A 14,218-nucleotide genomic window follows, 5' to 3' on the forward strand; every position below is an offset into this window, starting at 1 on the left:
CAAATATACATCCTTAATCAACCCAAATCTATCTTAAAATATTTTCTTTCTTCAAAGTAATTAAATTGTCACATTTAGCAAGCATTATTACTCACTGAATTTTAGAATCTAACAAATCCGTCCAAAACACTCAAATGTCCTTCTACACAAATTGAATCGAATTGAATGCTTCTTTTTTTGCAATGTCCATCTTTGAAGGAGACTCTTCCTCGTGCTTCTACTCTTCAAACACCTCTTAAGGTGTGCGTAGTTTTTTTGAGCTTCCAGCCCAGGTGCTGTTATTATGATTTACCTGAAGTAGTAGCTTCTTCATCATGTTGTCTTTGATTGGCATCTTCAGCAACATGAAGATGGTCTTGATTCTCATTTGTGTCACCACTGCAATCAGTTCAGCAAAAAGTTCGTATATTAGAGAAATCAAACTGCAGTAGGCATCTCACTCTACTCATGAGGAAAAGTTGAGAGCAGGATTGTGTGAACTACTGTGCAGTGATTCAGCATTAAAGAAAAGAAATTTATGCGTACAAAGTGTGAAATTACATACCCAGAATAGATAATAAGACCAACAACAACAGCACCAAAGGCCACATAGTACATCCAATCAACCTGGAAAGCAAAATTGGCACTTGAAATATTAGTACACTCTGCATGCCACTCATAATTTGATTGGGAAAAATAGCGTGATTCAAGGGTGATGTCAGACCTTCTCATGGTAAGCGAAAATGCGAATTAAGACAGCCCACATGTCGGAGGTTAATAGAGACAAATTTAACATAGTGGAACCATTGATCTGTGACAAAACAAAGAATATTATAAAATGTTAGTTCTAAAGCTAAACTGTAAGATGGTTTAACGCCATTTAACACTTCAATACTTTTAGTGAGGCAAGGGAGTATGAAACAAGTACTACGCAAGATTCTCAAGCACCTTCAAGGGTGAAATTTTTTTCACATTGCTAACAATTATTGAATAGTTTGATCCAAGAAATAAACTTAAGTGTAAAATTAATAGAAAAATATTCAATAAAAGAAGTAACAAAATCAAAAAATTACTTCCATCTAGTAACATACAATTTCAAGCTACAAAATCTGCAGAATCATTGTAGTTCGAATCCACACCTTAAGTAGGACAGGGACTAAAGAGTAAAACATAAACATAGCCACCGCAAATCCGAAAAAAGGAAGCGCCTGCAATCACCATGGCAAGAAATGGTCATAAATAATAAATTGCAATGTTGCTAGAACATAAACAATTTGATGTACAAAAAACAGATAGTATTTAAGGGGATGCAGTAAAATGTAAAACAAAACTAGAGAATAGTCTATAATCATTAGGCCAGTTGTGAGAGGGGATGGTTCTAAATATTTACCCCTGATCTCAAGAGAAAGGGACACGTCACCATTCTTAGGAACAAATTCACTGTTTCATTCCATGATTGCAAACAAAAAGCAACTCAGGATTTTTTGGCTCTTCCAGACGTAAAGAGAAGGACCGTGTGAATGAAATCAAACATGTATGGACATCTGAGACAGACTCTTACAGCCTTGCAGACATCTTAAAATAAAGTGAAACTTTGCCAATTACTCAAATAATACTGTGCCAGTGTGAGTGTTATAATTGAGAGAGAGAGAGAGAGAGAGAGAGAGAGAACTTACTGCCTCAGCTGACCAGTGAATAGATTTGAGCTCATTGCGCTCAAGTATGCTTCTGTAGTACGTTTAAGACCAAAACAGGAAAAAGAGAACTAAGAATTTGATGAGGGTACTAAATACAAGTGTTTTCAACCTTTTTTTTACTTTCTGGATTCAAAAAGAAACTTTGATACCAAAATTATCTTTATCTCAGCTAATTGTAATTAATTTAAAAACTATCTATTTTAACATTTTCGTAGTCAATTCTAAATTAAAATTCCCAGTGCAATATGATAATGACATAGTTCGATTTATTTAACCAGAGTAAAGCAATTGCAATTAGACACTTCAGCTTTGCAACGGGTGAATGAAATGAAGATGTATAGAAAGTCCAAATCAATACAAATGTTATATTAAAAATGTTGGAATTAATGTTTGAGCACGTGTCATAAAATGGATTCCTCAATGCAAATTTAATAAAGCACAAGTTTGAAGACGAATAAACAGGTAGAAGAAGTTAAGAAAATTATTCAACAAAAGGATCTAAGTCTGCTCTTAATGAAATTAATTTCAAGGATACATTTGAATGGCACTGATAATGCCACCAAAGACACCCAACATTGCCATCAACTCAACTCTATCAGCATTTTTCACTAGAAACTCCTGTAATTGGAAAGAAATAACAATACCAAAAGAGATTACTCATAATGAAATACTAAGTGTGGATGAATCATGTGGGAGCATCTCAATTAGCTCAAATGCATTATATTCTTACTTTGCTGTCGAGATCTCAGATTCAAGCTGACTTGAAAATTTGGATCAATAAGATAAGATTTTCAACATGAGTATATGCACATAGTATTGCAAAATGTGTTAAAAGCAGAAGTGCAATCAGTTTACCTCACTGACGTTGCTGACAGCATACAGTGTAGCACCAGCAATAACAAGAAGATCCCCTGTACGAGGGTTGCTTCCACCTATAGCATGTGTACATACGATTAGACAATTACCATAAGGAGAAAGATATGCTTTACTAATGACAAATGACAAGATCAACATGTACGAAAACAAATCTGAAGAACAAAGACACTGAACACCCAACTCTATCTTTCTGAATGTGCCTGTGTAATGTTGGTGTTTACACATGCACAAGATATAGGGATCAATCTCAGAAATTATAAGCCACCAACCTGCTCGATCGCCTGCATGGACATCTGAAAATACAACCAGGACAAGGCCAGCAAGGCAAACAAGTACGCCGGTTATCTTTATGAATCTATATCTTGTTTTCAAGAAAATCCACGTAAAAAGCATGACGCATGGGATGGACCAGCAGTCAAGCAGCATCACACTTGTTAGTGATGTGTATTGATACGCCTTCACAACTGTTCATTAGATGAGAATTAGCATGTAAGTCACCAAAGTAAAATGATGCAACTCAATAGGTAACTTGCTTCAATAGAACATATATGAATTGTCCAACACTAAATGTAATAGAAACAAAACATTAAAGTTATACTGAAGTAATGTAAATTTGGAAAATTAAGTGATACAGGCTTGAGCAGATTGAATACAAATATATTAATTTCAATTTTCAACAATGTTCTCCAAGTACTTACTATGTCTATGCCATCAGAAACACTTACCAAGAAAATTTGCTTCAACATCAACCAAGCCAAGAAGTATGTAATAATACCATTTTGCCTGCACCAATACCGATGGATAAGTGAAATTATCTTTAAATGTTCAATGCTCATAAGAGAATAGAGTAAAAAGAGAATATCAGTATATCTTTTAAAGGAAGTAGTCTCGCACCCTCTCTTGGAGGTTTCTTTTAAACAGACGAAGAAGTTAATGAATATTAAGTAAAAACAGTATAATAACATTAAGCGTGGTAGTTTATATCTCCATTGTCAAAATTTGTAGATAGGTAGGATCATGCAAAATAGATGGAACATTTTAATACTGGCTAGAGATATCACTGATCCACAATATACTTATGAAAAACAGAAATAGAAGATTCATTGACATTTGAGACACCATTCTTCTCCAACATTCTTTTTACTCTAATTCTATGTGAACAACGCTTTTTACTTATACAAATACCCATCTATTTCAGCAACATTATAGTCACCTACGGATCTATACAGTGATACATCAACACTTATCTTTACAAACTCCAAAACAACCAAATGGCTCTGCAAATTCGTTGTTTCTTTCTGTCCCCTTCAAGTGATGTTCATAAAGCATCCCTTTCTTATGATGAAAGTAATAATAAACACACCACCAATATCAAACCTTGTGTCACGTGATGTTCATCATTCACAAATGACAGCACAGTATGAAAGCACAGATAAATTTTAGGCATACAAGCGACACTACCAATAGTTTCCTGTCATCTAATGAAATCACCAGCTTAAAATGAGATGAAGCAAATATGCACAAATTAGATAAAAGAATGTTTCGAATAATCTTCCTTTAATTTCAGACAAAAGAAACAAAAATTACAGATATTAATTATCTAAGGCACAACATCATGCATTGCAAATAAATGAAAGCCCTGATCTATAACCTTAAGTGCTTCCCTTCTGTACACAAGAATGCTCCCGTAGACAATTGCCAAAAACACGTAGTTCAAAAACGACTGTGAAGTTGGTGCATTAATCCCTGTAACAATACAATACAAAGATAACACTTTTTAGAACTGAATAAAATCAATATAAGTAGGGTGATTGAAGAACATAACATGCAAATGAAATTTAGAAAACAAAACCCACTGATCAAAAGACACGTTTACAAAACTCCTAAAGAAAATCAAGCCAATCCAAAAATGTTCATTAACAGATGACTTCCGTTGACTAACAACTAAGAACCAACAATAGATAAAATAAAAGAGAGAATTTCGGTGAATCGTAGGAGAATGCAGCCAAACCTTTTTTGGGCAATTCAGAAGAGGTGAAACCAGTGGAAGTGATCAGAAGAGAGAGAAACTGTCCCAACCCAAGACCTATTAACGTGTTTTTGTTCTTGAATTGGTCGAAAGTAAGCATCTTTTCCTTTGCCCGGGAAAAAAAAGAAGTCCAAATGTAAGATAGAATGTGAAGTTTAGCTAACACCCTTTTGCAGACACTCTACTATGCACCATTTAAGGATGTTCCAAAGAACATGGTTTGCAGAGGAAGTAGAAAAACACAACACTTGTGTTTGGGTGAAATCAGAAACAGCAATTTGCGGAGTTTACAATCGATTAGGGTTGTAGTGTCGTGATAATTCAGTTTAATCTAATTTTTATACAACTCAATTAAATTAATGTTTACGTTTTTTATTCACCTACTTACCCAGTCTAAGTCAACTTAATTATAATTAGTTTAAATCAGTCAAATCATTTATTAAAAAGATACTTCAAAATAAATAATACTATTATATTTTTTTAACAATTATCAAATAATTATTCTCACCTAATATTGTTATTTTTAGGTTTAATTACCTTTTTCGTCCCTATAATTATAGTCAATAGTCAATTTGGTACATTGGTTTTTAAAAAATTCAATTTGATCCCTAAGTTTTTTAAAATGTATTTAAAATGATCCTTTCTGTTAAATATCTGATTTAAGTGGTGCTTATGTGGCAGACACGTGTAAGTTACGTGGATGGTGCTTACATGACTTTAGAGAATACTGAATTAGAGTTTAGGTTATTCAAATTGGGGATTTCAAATTTCTGATTTAGGGTTTCTAATACGAGGATTGTTCCCCTGATTGGATTCTGTGGTGCGCTTCCCTGCTTCGATTCCATTCGGAGGTGTCCCCTCATTCGATTTTTTTAGATGGCGTAAGCATGGGATACAGAATCGAAGGTTCGTGATTTTTTCTTAAAAAAACATTTTAGTAAATTAAATATATATATATATATATAAAAGTTTATATAAATCTTTATTCACGTAAAGATTGATGGATGTTTATTATTATAGGTGGAAATAAATTTGTTGTTATTATAATCGTTTGTATGAGAATTAAATGAAAGAGAAATAGAATATAGTGGTTTAAATAAAATGAATATGATTGGTTTGTGATGATGTTTAGTTTTGGGCTTTCTGCTAAACCCATGTTCTTCTTTCCTGTTAGTTTTGGTGTAAAAAATTCAAAATAAAAATTAATTAATTTGATAATTTTTGTTGTTACGTGTATGATGACAAATAATTTTGTGGATGTTAAAAAATCGAAAGAGGTTTTTAAGGTGTTTAATAATACATGGGAAGTGCAAGAATATTTGAAATGATTATTAAAAAATATACAGTTTTAATTTTTTTAAGTATACTTTTATATATATATGTTGAGAATTTAATATTTTACTTTAATTATAATTATTATTTAGTTTGTATTATTTTGAATAATCTCTTATTTGCTTAATTAAAAAGATAACAAAATTAAATGGAGACATATAAGATCTTTGGATGAATTATTAGACGCATATTTCATAATTAAATTTTCTTGAATTGATTGATACATCTTTTTTCCCATATTACTTTCACAAATTTTTCTTATTAAAAAAAACTTAAAAAATATAAGTTTAACATAATTATGTTACCAGTAATAATAATAATAATAATAATAATATAAATTTTAAAAAAATTATTCTATATTTCATTCATTTTACATACAAACCATTATAATAATAACACATTTAATTCTCAATTATATTACAAAAACAATATTTTTTACCCTTAAACAATTTTTTATTTTGTCAATCGAATTAAAATTTAAAGCATTTTATTTATTTGTTTTAAAAATTTGATTTTTATACACCATTTTTTCTCTTTAATTCACATATATACATTCTACTTTATATTTTAACTCATTTATATTTCTTATTCTATCTTTTAAAACCCTTTCAGAATTTAACGTCACCAATAATAAGAATCTACAATATTTTATTTTTCTTTTATCCTTTATTCATATCCTATAAAAACTGTTATAATAATAACAATTTTGTAAAATTTCATATTATTTTTAAAAAATAAATAATATTACAATAACAATTTTCACCCTTAAATTATTTTTTATTTTGTTCCTTCTCATAAACCAATTAATTTTAATCTAAACATTTTTAGTTATTTATTTTAAATTTCTCTTGCACATAATAATCCCTTTCGTCAATATAAATATAGATCCACTCTATTTTTCCATTCATTTTATATTGTTTTTTTAGATTCCTTTCAACAAAATTCCACAAATAATAATAAATATCCACAAAATTTTAAAATTGTCTTATATTTTCTAATTTGTAAATTTGTTATAAATCTCAATTATAGCCCATTTACATAGTTATTTATAATAATCTTTGCATTCATTATGCATGAACAAAGTAGGTTTATAGTTATGCATGACTGAATGAACAAAGTATGTTTATAATTATGCATGACAGTGGTACTGATTAACACTGAGTGATCAATTTACGAAAAAAAATATATACTAGTAGGGTATCTAACTAAAATCTCATATGCTACGTGATTTTCTCTTCTCTTCGTTGATGTTTATCTGCAATGGTACAAGACAAAGAAAAAAAAATACATATACTAGTAGGGTATCTAACTAAAATCTCATATGCTACGTGATTTTATCTTCTCTTCGTTGATGTTTATCTGCAATGGTACAAGACAAAGAAAAAAAAAATACATATACTAGTAGGGTATCTAACTAAAATTCGATATGCTATGTGATTTTCTCTTCTCTTCGTTTATGTTTATCTGCAATGGTGCAAGACAAAGAAAAAAAATACATATACTAGTAGGGTATCTAACTAAAATCCCATATGCTACGTGATTTTCTCTTCTCTTCGTTTATGTTTATCTGCAATGGTGCAAGACAAAGAAAACCAGATCCTTTTCTCTTTCCATGTCCCTTCCACCACACCTTTATGCATGAGTTGGATACACTTATCTATATGAACAAACTCCCTTAATCCAAACATAATGTAAACACGATAATTTAGAAAATAAATTTTTCCAAAGTATACTTGATTACTTTTTGTTCAGTATTTCTTCATAAGAGTAACATTAGAAGAAAAAATTCTTCATTTTAAGGTGAAAAATATGATATTTATGTGTAAGTATGAATATATATATTTGTAAAATTAAAAAAAAAAAGTGAATTTGAAGTATTAGTATAAAGAAAAATGTTTGATGAGAAAAAAAGGTTGGTGAGATAAGAAAGAGATAGGGCATGATGTCCATAGATCTAAGATTATATATATACGGAAGAGAGAGAAGATACGTACCAATCCCATTTACCCTAATCTTCCTTCCTTCATTCCTTCTTCACGCTGTTGCTCTTCTTCTTCTTCCTCTTCCCACTGCCACACCCAAATCTTAGGGTTAGGGTTTCAGCTCTCACCAACTGTCACTCGATCTGTTCTCTGCTACCTCGCCATGGATCATCGCAAGAGGGGGAGGTCTGAAGCTACCTTCAATGTCAATGGCGGCGCCAAGAAATTCAGGCCAGGTTTGTTTCTACTCCTTCATCACTTACCGTATTCTCCTCTTCTTTCTGCTTACCACTTACGTAATTCCAATCTGCTTTCACTTTTATCGTGCTTTTGCTCTTTACTGTTCATCAATCTTTCCAACACGCGCTGCCCGTATTTTGTTCTGTTTTGTTTTCATCTGCGCGCCATTCACAAGTGTTAAAAAATGCTAGGCCAATTTCGCTCCCGGTTCCATCGTTCTTTTCTTTAAAAAAACATTTATTGTTGCATATTGTTAATGTTTTCAACGAGATGTTTGTTTGAAACAGTTAAAATTTCATGTTCTCGTACAGATGCAGTTTTGTTAATATTTTTACAGATAAAATTTCATTATCACATCAATTTACGTTCTGTCCTGGTAATATGTATGAGATGTTGAATTATTGTCTCGTGCACCTTCTCCGAAAACACTCGGTATACGTAGGCTTAAATGAGCTAATATTGGTCAAATAATAAGAATAAATGGTTATTGGATATTATCCAAGTTGAATCATAAAAGATCAATGGAATTTTAACTGAGAGAACTTAATTAATGTTCTGTAACAGAAACGGACTCCTTTCCAACTGGTTTAGGAAGCAAATCGAAGCCATGCACAAAGTTTTTCAGGTTCAAATCTTTAACTTATCTAAAATAAAAATTGAATGCACTTTCGTATATGTATAAATTTTCTAATGTTTTAGATAAAATTGATACACAGTCTCTTCAAGCTGAATCCATATGATTTGACTAATGAATTGGGTAATTAAAGCTGTGATACAGGTCCTACTTCTAATTATGATAACAAGAGTATGAACAGAAATTGTTGATTCTCAAGAATGATCAGTTCTATTAAGTGCTTCCTGGGAAATATATAATTGAAAGCAAGGGGTGTGATGCCAACCACTGAAATGGATAGAGCAGTACATGGCCTAAGACACATATATCTATCAATACACTAACAACACACTTCTTTCTTATTTTTGTATGGAATTGTTGAATTACCTGATTTTCAATTGATCTCTATTATGCAATGATGATAATGTGGTTCTTGTGTTGACTATACTGCTTAGCTGATGTATGCTGTTGTGCAATTGTTTGATATATTACTCTCGAGGCTGATACATGCTGTATTTTTGTCGCCTTAATAATATTGAAGTCTGAGGACTTCTTCCATTTGGTTTTGAATGCGTCAATTTGAAGATTAACCATGGCTTGGAAAAGTAATGCCTAATAATATTATAGAGTTTGTAACCATGGAAACTGGAATGGCTTTAGATTTCTAGGAAAAGCATTGTGATAATTTGAAAGTGCTGAAATCTAGAAAGAGAATAAAGAAAATAATCTTCAAAAAATTTGATCATATCGCCACATAACTCATTTTTTTATAATTTTCAGATAATTTTTTGTGTGCAGATGTGTAATTATTCAGAATAGTCTTCCAAATACCATAATGTCTTGTATTGCCGAACACAGTTAGCCCTAATATACTCCAAATGTATACAGAAGTCATGATGTCTTCCATTAGCAATTCTTTTCTTTTGAAAATACTTCCAACTGTTATATTCCAAATAATAGGACTTTAAATACTCTGCAAGGTATTGCACCTTCCTATTTTCCATTAACTTATCTTCAAAATCTTTTCTAGACCGGCATTGGTGTTGTCGTGTATTTATTCTAAATCTTATTTAATCAGAATTCATCCGTGCGCAGATCAGTCATATTCTTTATCACGTCCTCTCGATCGAGAGCAATCTTTTGTTGTATGCTTAGTTTTACAATACATATTCTGTACCTGATTTTTTATTTATTTGTAAAAATAGCTATTTTACAATACATACCATACCAATATTTGTAAAATATTAGGATTAAGCCTTTTACCTGTTTTTTTGGGCCCAAAGAGGAAGCTTTACTAATATTTGTATTTATGAACCATTAAAAATTGTGATGTTGTCATCTTTACTCATTTGCTCTCTGCTTTAGAAGATACAGATATCTGCTGGGAGTGTTTGTTATCTGTCTAGCAAGTTAGAAGCCTTGCATGCCTTGGTAGTCTATACTATTGTATATGATTGCTTGTTTACATTAGAAGTTTGATCCCTGACACTCTGTTTGGTTAGAAATGGAGTGGAAGGAAATAAAAAATAGGGAGATTGGATTGAAATATCAAATTTCCACTATTTGTAAATTTCTCTTTTTTAAGTGTTTTCTTGGTAAATTTGTCTTGATGTTCTTGTATACTCATTAATCTGTGTTTTTATCTATTTACTCGTGAGTTTTCCACTCTCTTGTTTTCTTTGTTCCATCTGTCTATGTTCTCTGTTTGTCTTGTCTCTGGTCTGAGTTCTTAGATGTGTTCACATATCCTCGTTAATCTGTGTTTTCATCTGTTTTCCCAGGAGTTTTTGCCTCTCTTGTTTTCTTTGTTCAATCAGTATATGTTCTCTGTTTAGTTTCTCTCTGGTTTGAATCTTAGATATACCTTTTGGTCAACGATACTGACCGAAATTATTCACTCCTTTTTTTCTCCATTTTTTGTTAGTTAGCCATGACATTTTTTGTTACTAATTTACTTGTATGATTGCTTAAGAGAAAAGATCTATAACTTCTTATTGTTAATTATGAACATGTCAAGATTTAAGTATTTTTGAAAATTTGTATGTTTTTAGTATGAATTATATCAAATGTACAAGAAACTTTAACAATGCAAGTCATTTGTTATGCACTGTGATGCTATTGTGTTTTTGGGGACAACTGTTACAGTTTACTTTCCAGGATTGGTAGTTGTGTCTTCTCTCTATTCTGTACTGTTGCTTCTAAGTCAGTCTAAGTGACCACGGTGAATGTTTTTGTTGTTCACTTGTTGAAAGAATAGCAGATAAACATTACATGTAACATAGAAAAGGGATGTATGTGTAGATTACTTACGAAGAAGGAATAAGACTATGACTTGGGATGTTTTCATAAAATTCATGCAACCGTGTTACATGGATCTGGGATTTTCCATTATTTTCTTCTAATGTGTATTCTTAATGTTCATTCATTTGGTAATTTGATGTTTATAGCCTCTATATGTTTGTTACCTCGACTATGAGAAATCAGATTGAGCATTGAGTTAGTGCTGAATCTTATTATTTTAGACTTCAAAATTATTTATGATTTCTATATTACTGTTAATTAGATATGCCATGCTATAGTTTGTTACGTATGATTTCTTTTCTCATAAGATGCGCTCTAATTTCTAAGCTTATTTGTCCTTGATAATCATGTTCCTTGCATTATTCTCTTATTGTCATTAGAATAATTTGCCATCTTATTTATGATATACTTTACCAGTCTGAACTGAACCTTTTTTTCTTCTCCCGTACTGTCATTTGGTATTCAATATTGTTTGTTACTTCGGTCATCCATCATTAGTATTTTCACGGCTAAAAATTCCCAGATAATGTTATATTATATTTGCTTAACTAGAGGAAGATGATGTTAATTATGAAAATTTAAAAAATGGCATTAGTTTTGTAAGGGAAAGCATTCTTGATACATTTTAAATGAATCATCTTAATTCTTAAAAGATGCTACTTTGTTGTATATCATTTGTCTGACTTTTTAGCTTCTAATTTTCAGTTCATACTTCATAGAATGAATTAGCATTTTACTGAGGTCCCGGAATCTTACTAGTTGATTATATGATAACCTCATGTCGTCTTCTTTCCTCTATAATGCAGCACCTCTGGCTGTCCATTCGGTGAAGGATGTCATTTCCTGCATTACGTTCCCGGTGGCTTCAAAGCAGTCTCTCAGTTGATCAATGTTGGTAGCGATCCTGCCATCCCTCATGCTGGTAGAAATCCTATTCTACCATCCTTCCCTGACGGGTCTTCTCCTCCAGTTGTTAAGACCCGATTGTGCAACAAGTTTAATACGGCTGAGGGTTGCAAATTTGGTGACAAATGTCACTTTGCCCATGGTGAGTGGGAGCTCGGCAGGCCCACGGCACCATCATATGAAGATCCCCGAGTTATGGGACAAATGCCAAACAGCAGGATAGGTGGACGTGGCGAGCCCCCATTTCCAGGTCACGGTGCAGCCGCCAGCTTTGGAGCCTCTGCCACTGCAAAAATCAGTATCAATGCTTCACTAGCTGGAGCAGTGATTGGAAAAAGTGGTGTGAACTCAAAGCAAATTTGTCGTGTAACAGGAGCTAAACTTGCCGTAAGGGATCATGACACGGATTCTAACCTCAGAAACATCGAGCTTGAAGGTAGTCTCGATCAGATAAAGCAAGCCAGTGCCATGGTACACGAACTTATTTTAAATATTAGTGCTGCCTCTGGGCCTCCAATTAAAAGCTTTTCTACACAGAATTCTGCCCCCACAAGCAACTTCAAGACCAAGCTCTGCGGAAACTTCACTAAAGGTTCCTGCACTTTTGGGGAAAGGTGTCACTTCGCACATGGAACTGATGATTTGCGCAAGACTGGAATGTGATACTGTTATAATATAGTTTAAGTGGTTTTAGTGAGGAAGGATTGAATTGTGCAAAATTTTCTAGTTTTTCAATTTTTTTTTCAATCAGCTTCTAATTTGCTACATGATAACTAATGGTGAGTCTTACCACAGCTTCTGAAATTCGATTGCCTCTCACTATCACTCTTTCATATTTCATAATTTTCACTTTCTTCCTCTTGCCCTTCCACTCTTCCCTGTTTAATTCCCTGTACTAAATATATTTTTCAGTATTAGTGTTACTTTAATCTGTTAATTTTAGTATAATAGCAATCCTAATCTTCTTGCTTATATGAATAAAAGAAAACAAAGTAATTTAAAAAATAACTTTAAGAAAAATTATTTTTATTTAATATAAAGTGACTTTTTTAGTGTAGATATTTTACCTTTTAATGTGAATATGTAAAATTATTTTAATTATTTTCTTCTATTTTATCTCCTCAAAACCCTCAATCTTATACTTTTTATAATTTCTAAGTTTTATATTCTAACTTCCCATATGCTTTTTTTTTAACATAAGTAACACGATATTTTGATCTGAAATTTTAATTATTTATGACATTGTATAAGATAAACGTAATATATCGCAACAAAGCATTTTTTTTTATAATCGGGAAGGCTATATTCTCGTATTTCCACAAAAATGATTTTGTAGGAAGCGTATTAAAAAAACATGGCCAATAAAAAGAGAGAAATCACAATTTCGAATCTCAAAAAATTAAGAAAATTGTGTGTATCAAACATCCCCAAAAGTAAATTGATTATTTGTGTTAAAAGCATATTTGTAATATTTTATTATTTCAATTTTTTTAGGAAATTCTAATGAAATTAAAAACTACATTAAAAACTACTTTAATATTCGATGACTGACAGCTGGATTAATGAAATGAGAGAATTGAAAAGAATTAACTTTTGATATTTTTTTTAAAAAAACTTGCTTTATTATGTTACATATATACTTATTTATAACATTAAAATAGCTATTTGTGTACAAATTAAAAAAAAAGTTGTAGGATAAAATCGTATTAAAAAATATATCTTAAATATAATTCAATATCATAAAATTGATTTATAAGAAAATTTACATTCATTTATATATTATAAAATATTTTAATTTCTAGTTAATGTAAGTTACAATTCATACTTAAAATTATATATTAATGGGTGGTATTTAAAAAATGAAAAATCTAACAATTTTCGTTAAAATAAGTTCAACAACTTTTGTTTGGATAAGTTTTAGATACTCTAATAATAAAATCAGCTTATGAATTACATGAGTAAAAGACATTAAATGTGGTATTCTTCCATAATGAATAAAACTTTTGTAGTAATTAAATAGCTGTCGAACTTGCTTCATTGGCACATACACATCAGACAGAGTGGTTTTGTGATGAATTTGCAATGTTGAAGGTGTGATGTGAGAAGACGCAACCATGACAGCTTAGTCTGTCATGAAGATGTTCTTGCACATGTCTTTGGCTCCTTAACTGAATGATTTGCCTCCATGCCATGGCATTTGGCAGCACCACTGCCAAGAGAAGATGATACATTCTTGCATTATAATTGCCCTCATGTCTCCTTC

The 14,218-nt window shown here is 31.5% G+C and overlaps 2 protein-coding genes across 2 annotated transcripts; one reads left to right on the top strand and one right to left on the bottom strand.

Annotated features, from left to right (window-relative positions):
- Positions 1 to 29: 29 nt before the first annotated feature.
- On the bottom strand, positions 30 to 4,939 carry LOC137828513 (uncharacterized). The gene is made up of 11 exons (XM_068635119.1): positions 4,564 to 4,939; positions 4,204 to 4,298; positions 3,278 to 3,335; positions 2,822 to 3,016; positions 2,532 to 2,608; positions 2,212 to 2,294; positions 1,656 to 1,707; positions 1,119 to 1,187; positions 704 to 790; positions 545 to 606; positions 30 to 378 (listed from the first exon to the last, which is right to left on the bottom strand). Exons 1-11 carry the CDS (start codon positions 4,679 to 4,681, stop codon positions 282 to 284), a joined length of 993 nt encoding a protein of 330 aa, XP_068491220.1. The 5' UTR covers positions 4,682 to 4,939; the 3' UTR covers positions 30 to 281.
- Positions 4,940 to 7,595: 2,656 nt separating this feature from the next.
- Positions 7,596 to 12,759, top strand: LOC137828515 (zinc finger CCCH domain-containing protein 14-like). Its single transcript, XM_068635123.1, has 3 exons — positions 7,596 to 8,131; positions 8,700 to 8,760; positions 11,856 to 12,759. Exons 1-3 carry the CDS (start codon positions 8,059 to 8,061, stop codon positions 12,616 to 12,618), a joined length of 897 nt encoding a protein of 298 aa, XP_068491224.1. The 5' UTR covers positions 7,596 to 8,058; the 3' UTR covers positions 12,619 to 12,759.
- Positions 12,760 to 14,218: the final 1,459 nt, after the last annotated feature.

Source organism: Phaseolus vulgaris, chromosome 7 (genome assembly GCF_000499845.2).
Source record: "Phaseolus vulgaris cultivar G19833 chromosome 7, P. vulgaris v2.0, whole genome shotgun sequence".
In the NCBI taxonomy this organism is placed as follows: Eukaryota; Viridiplantae; Streptophyta; class Magnoliopsida; order Fabales; family Fabaceae; genus Phaseolus; species Phaseolus vulgaris.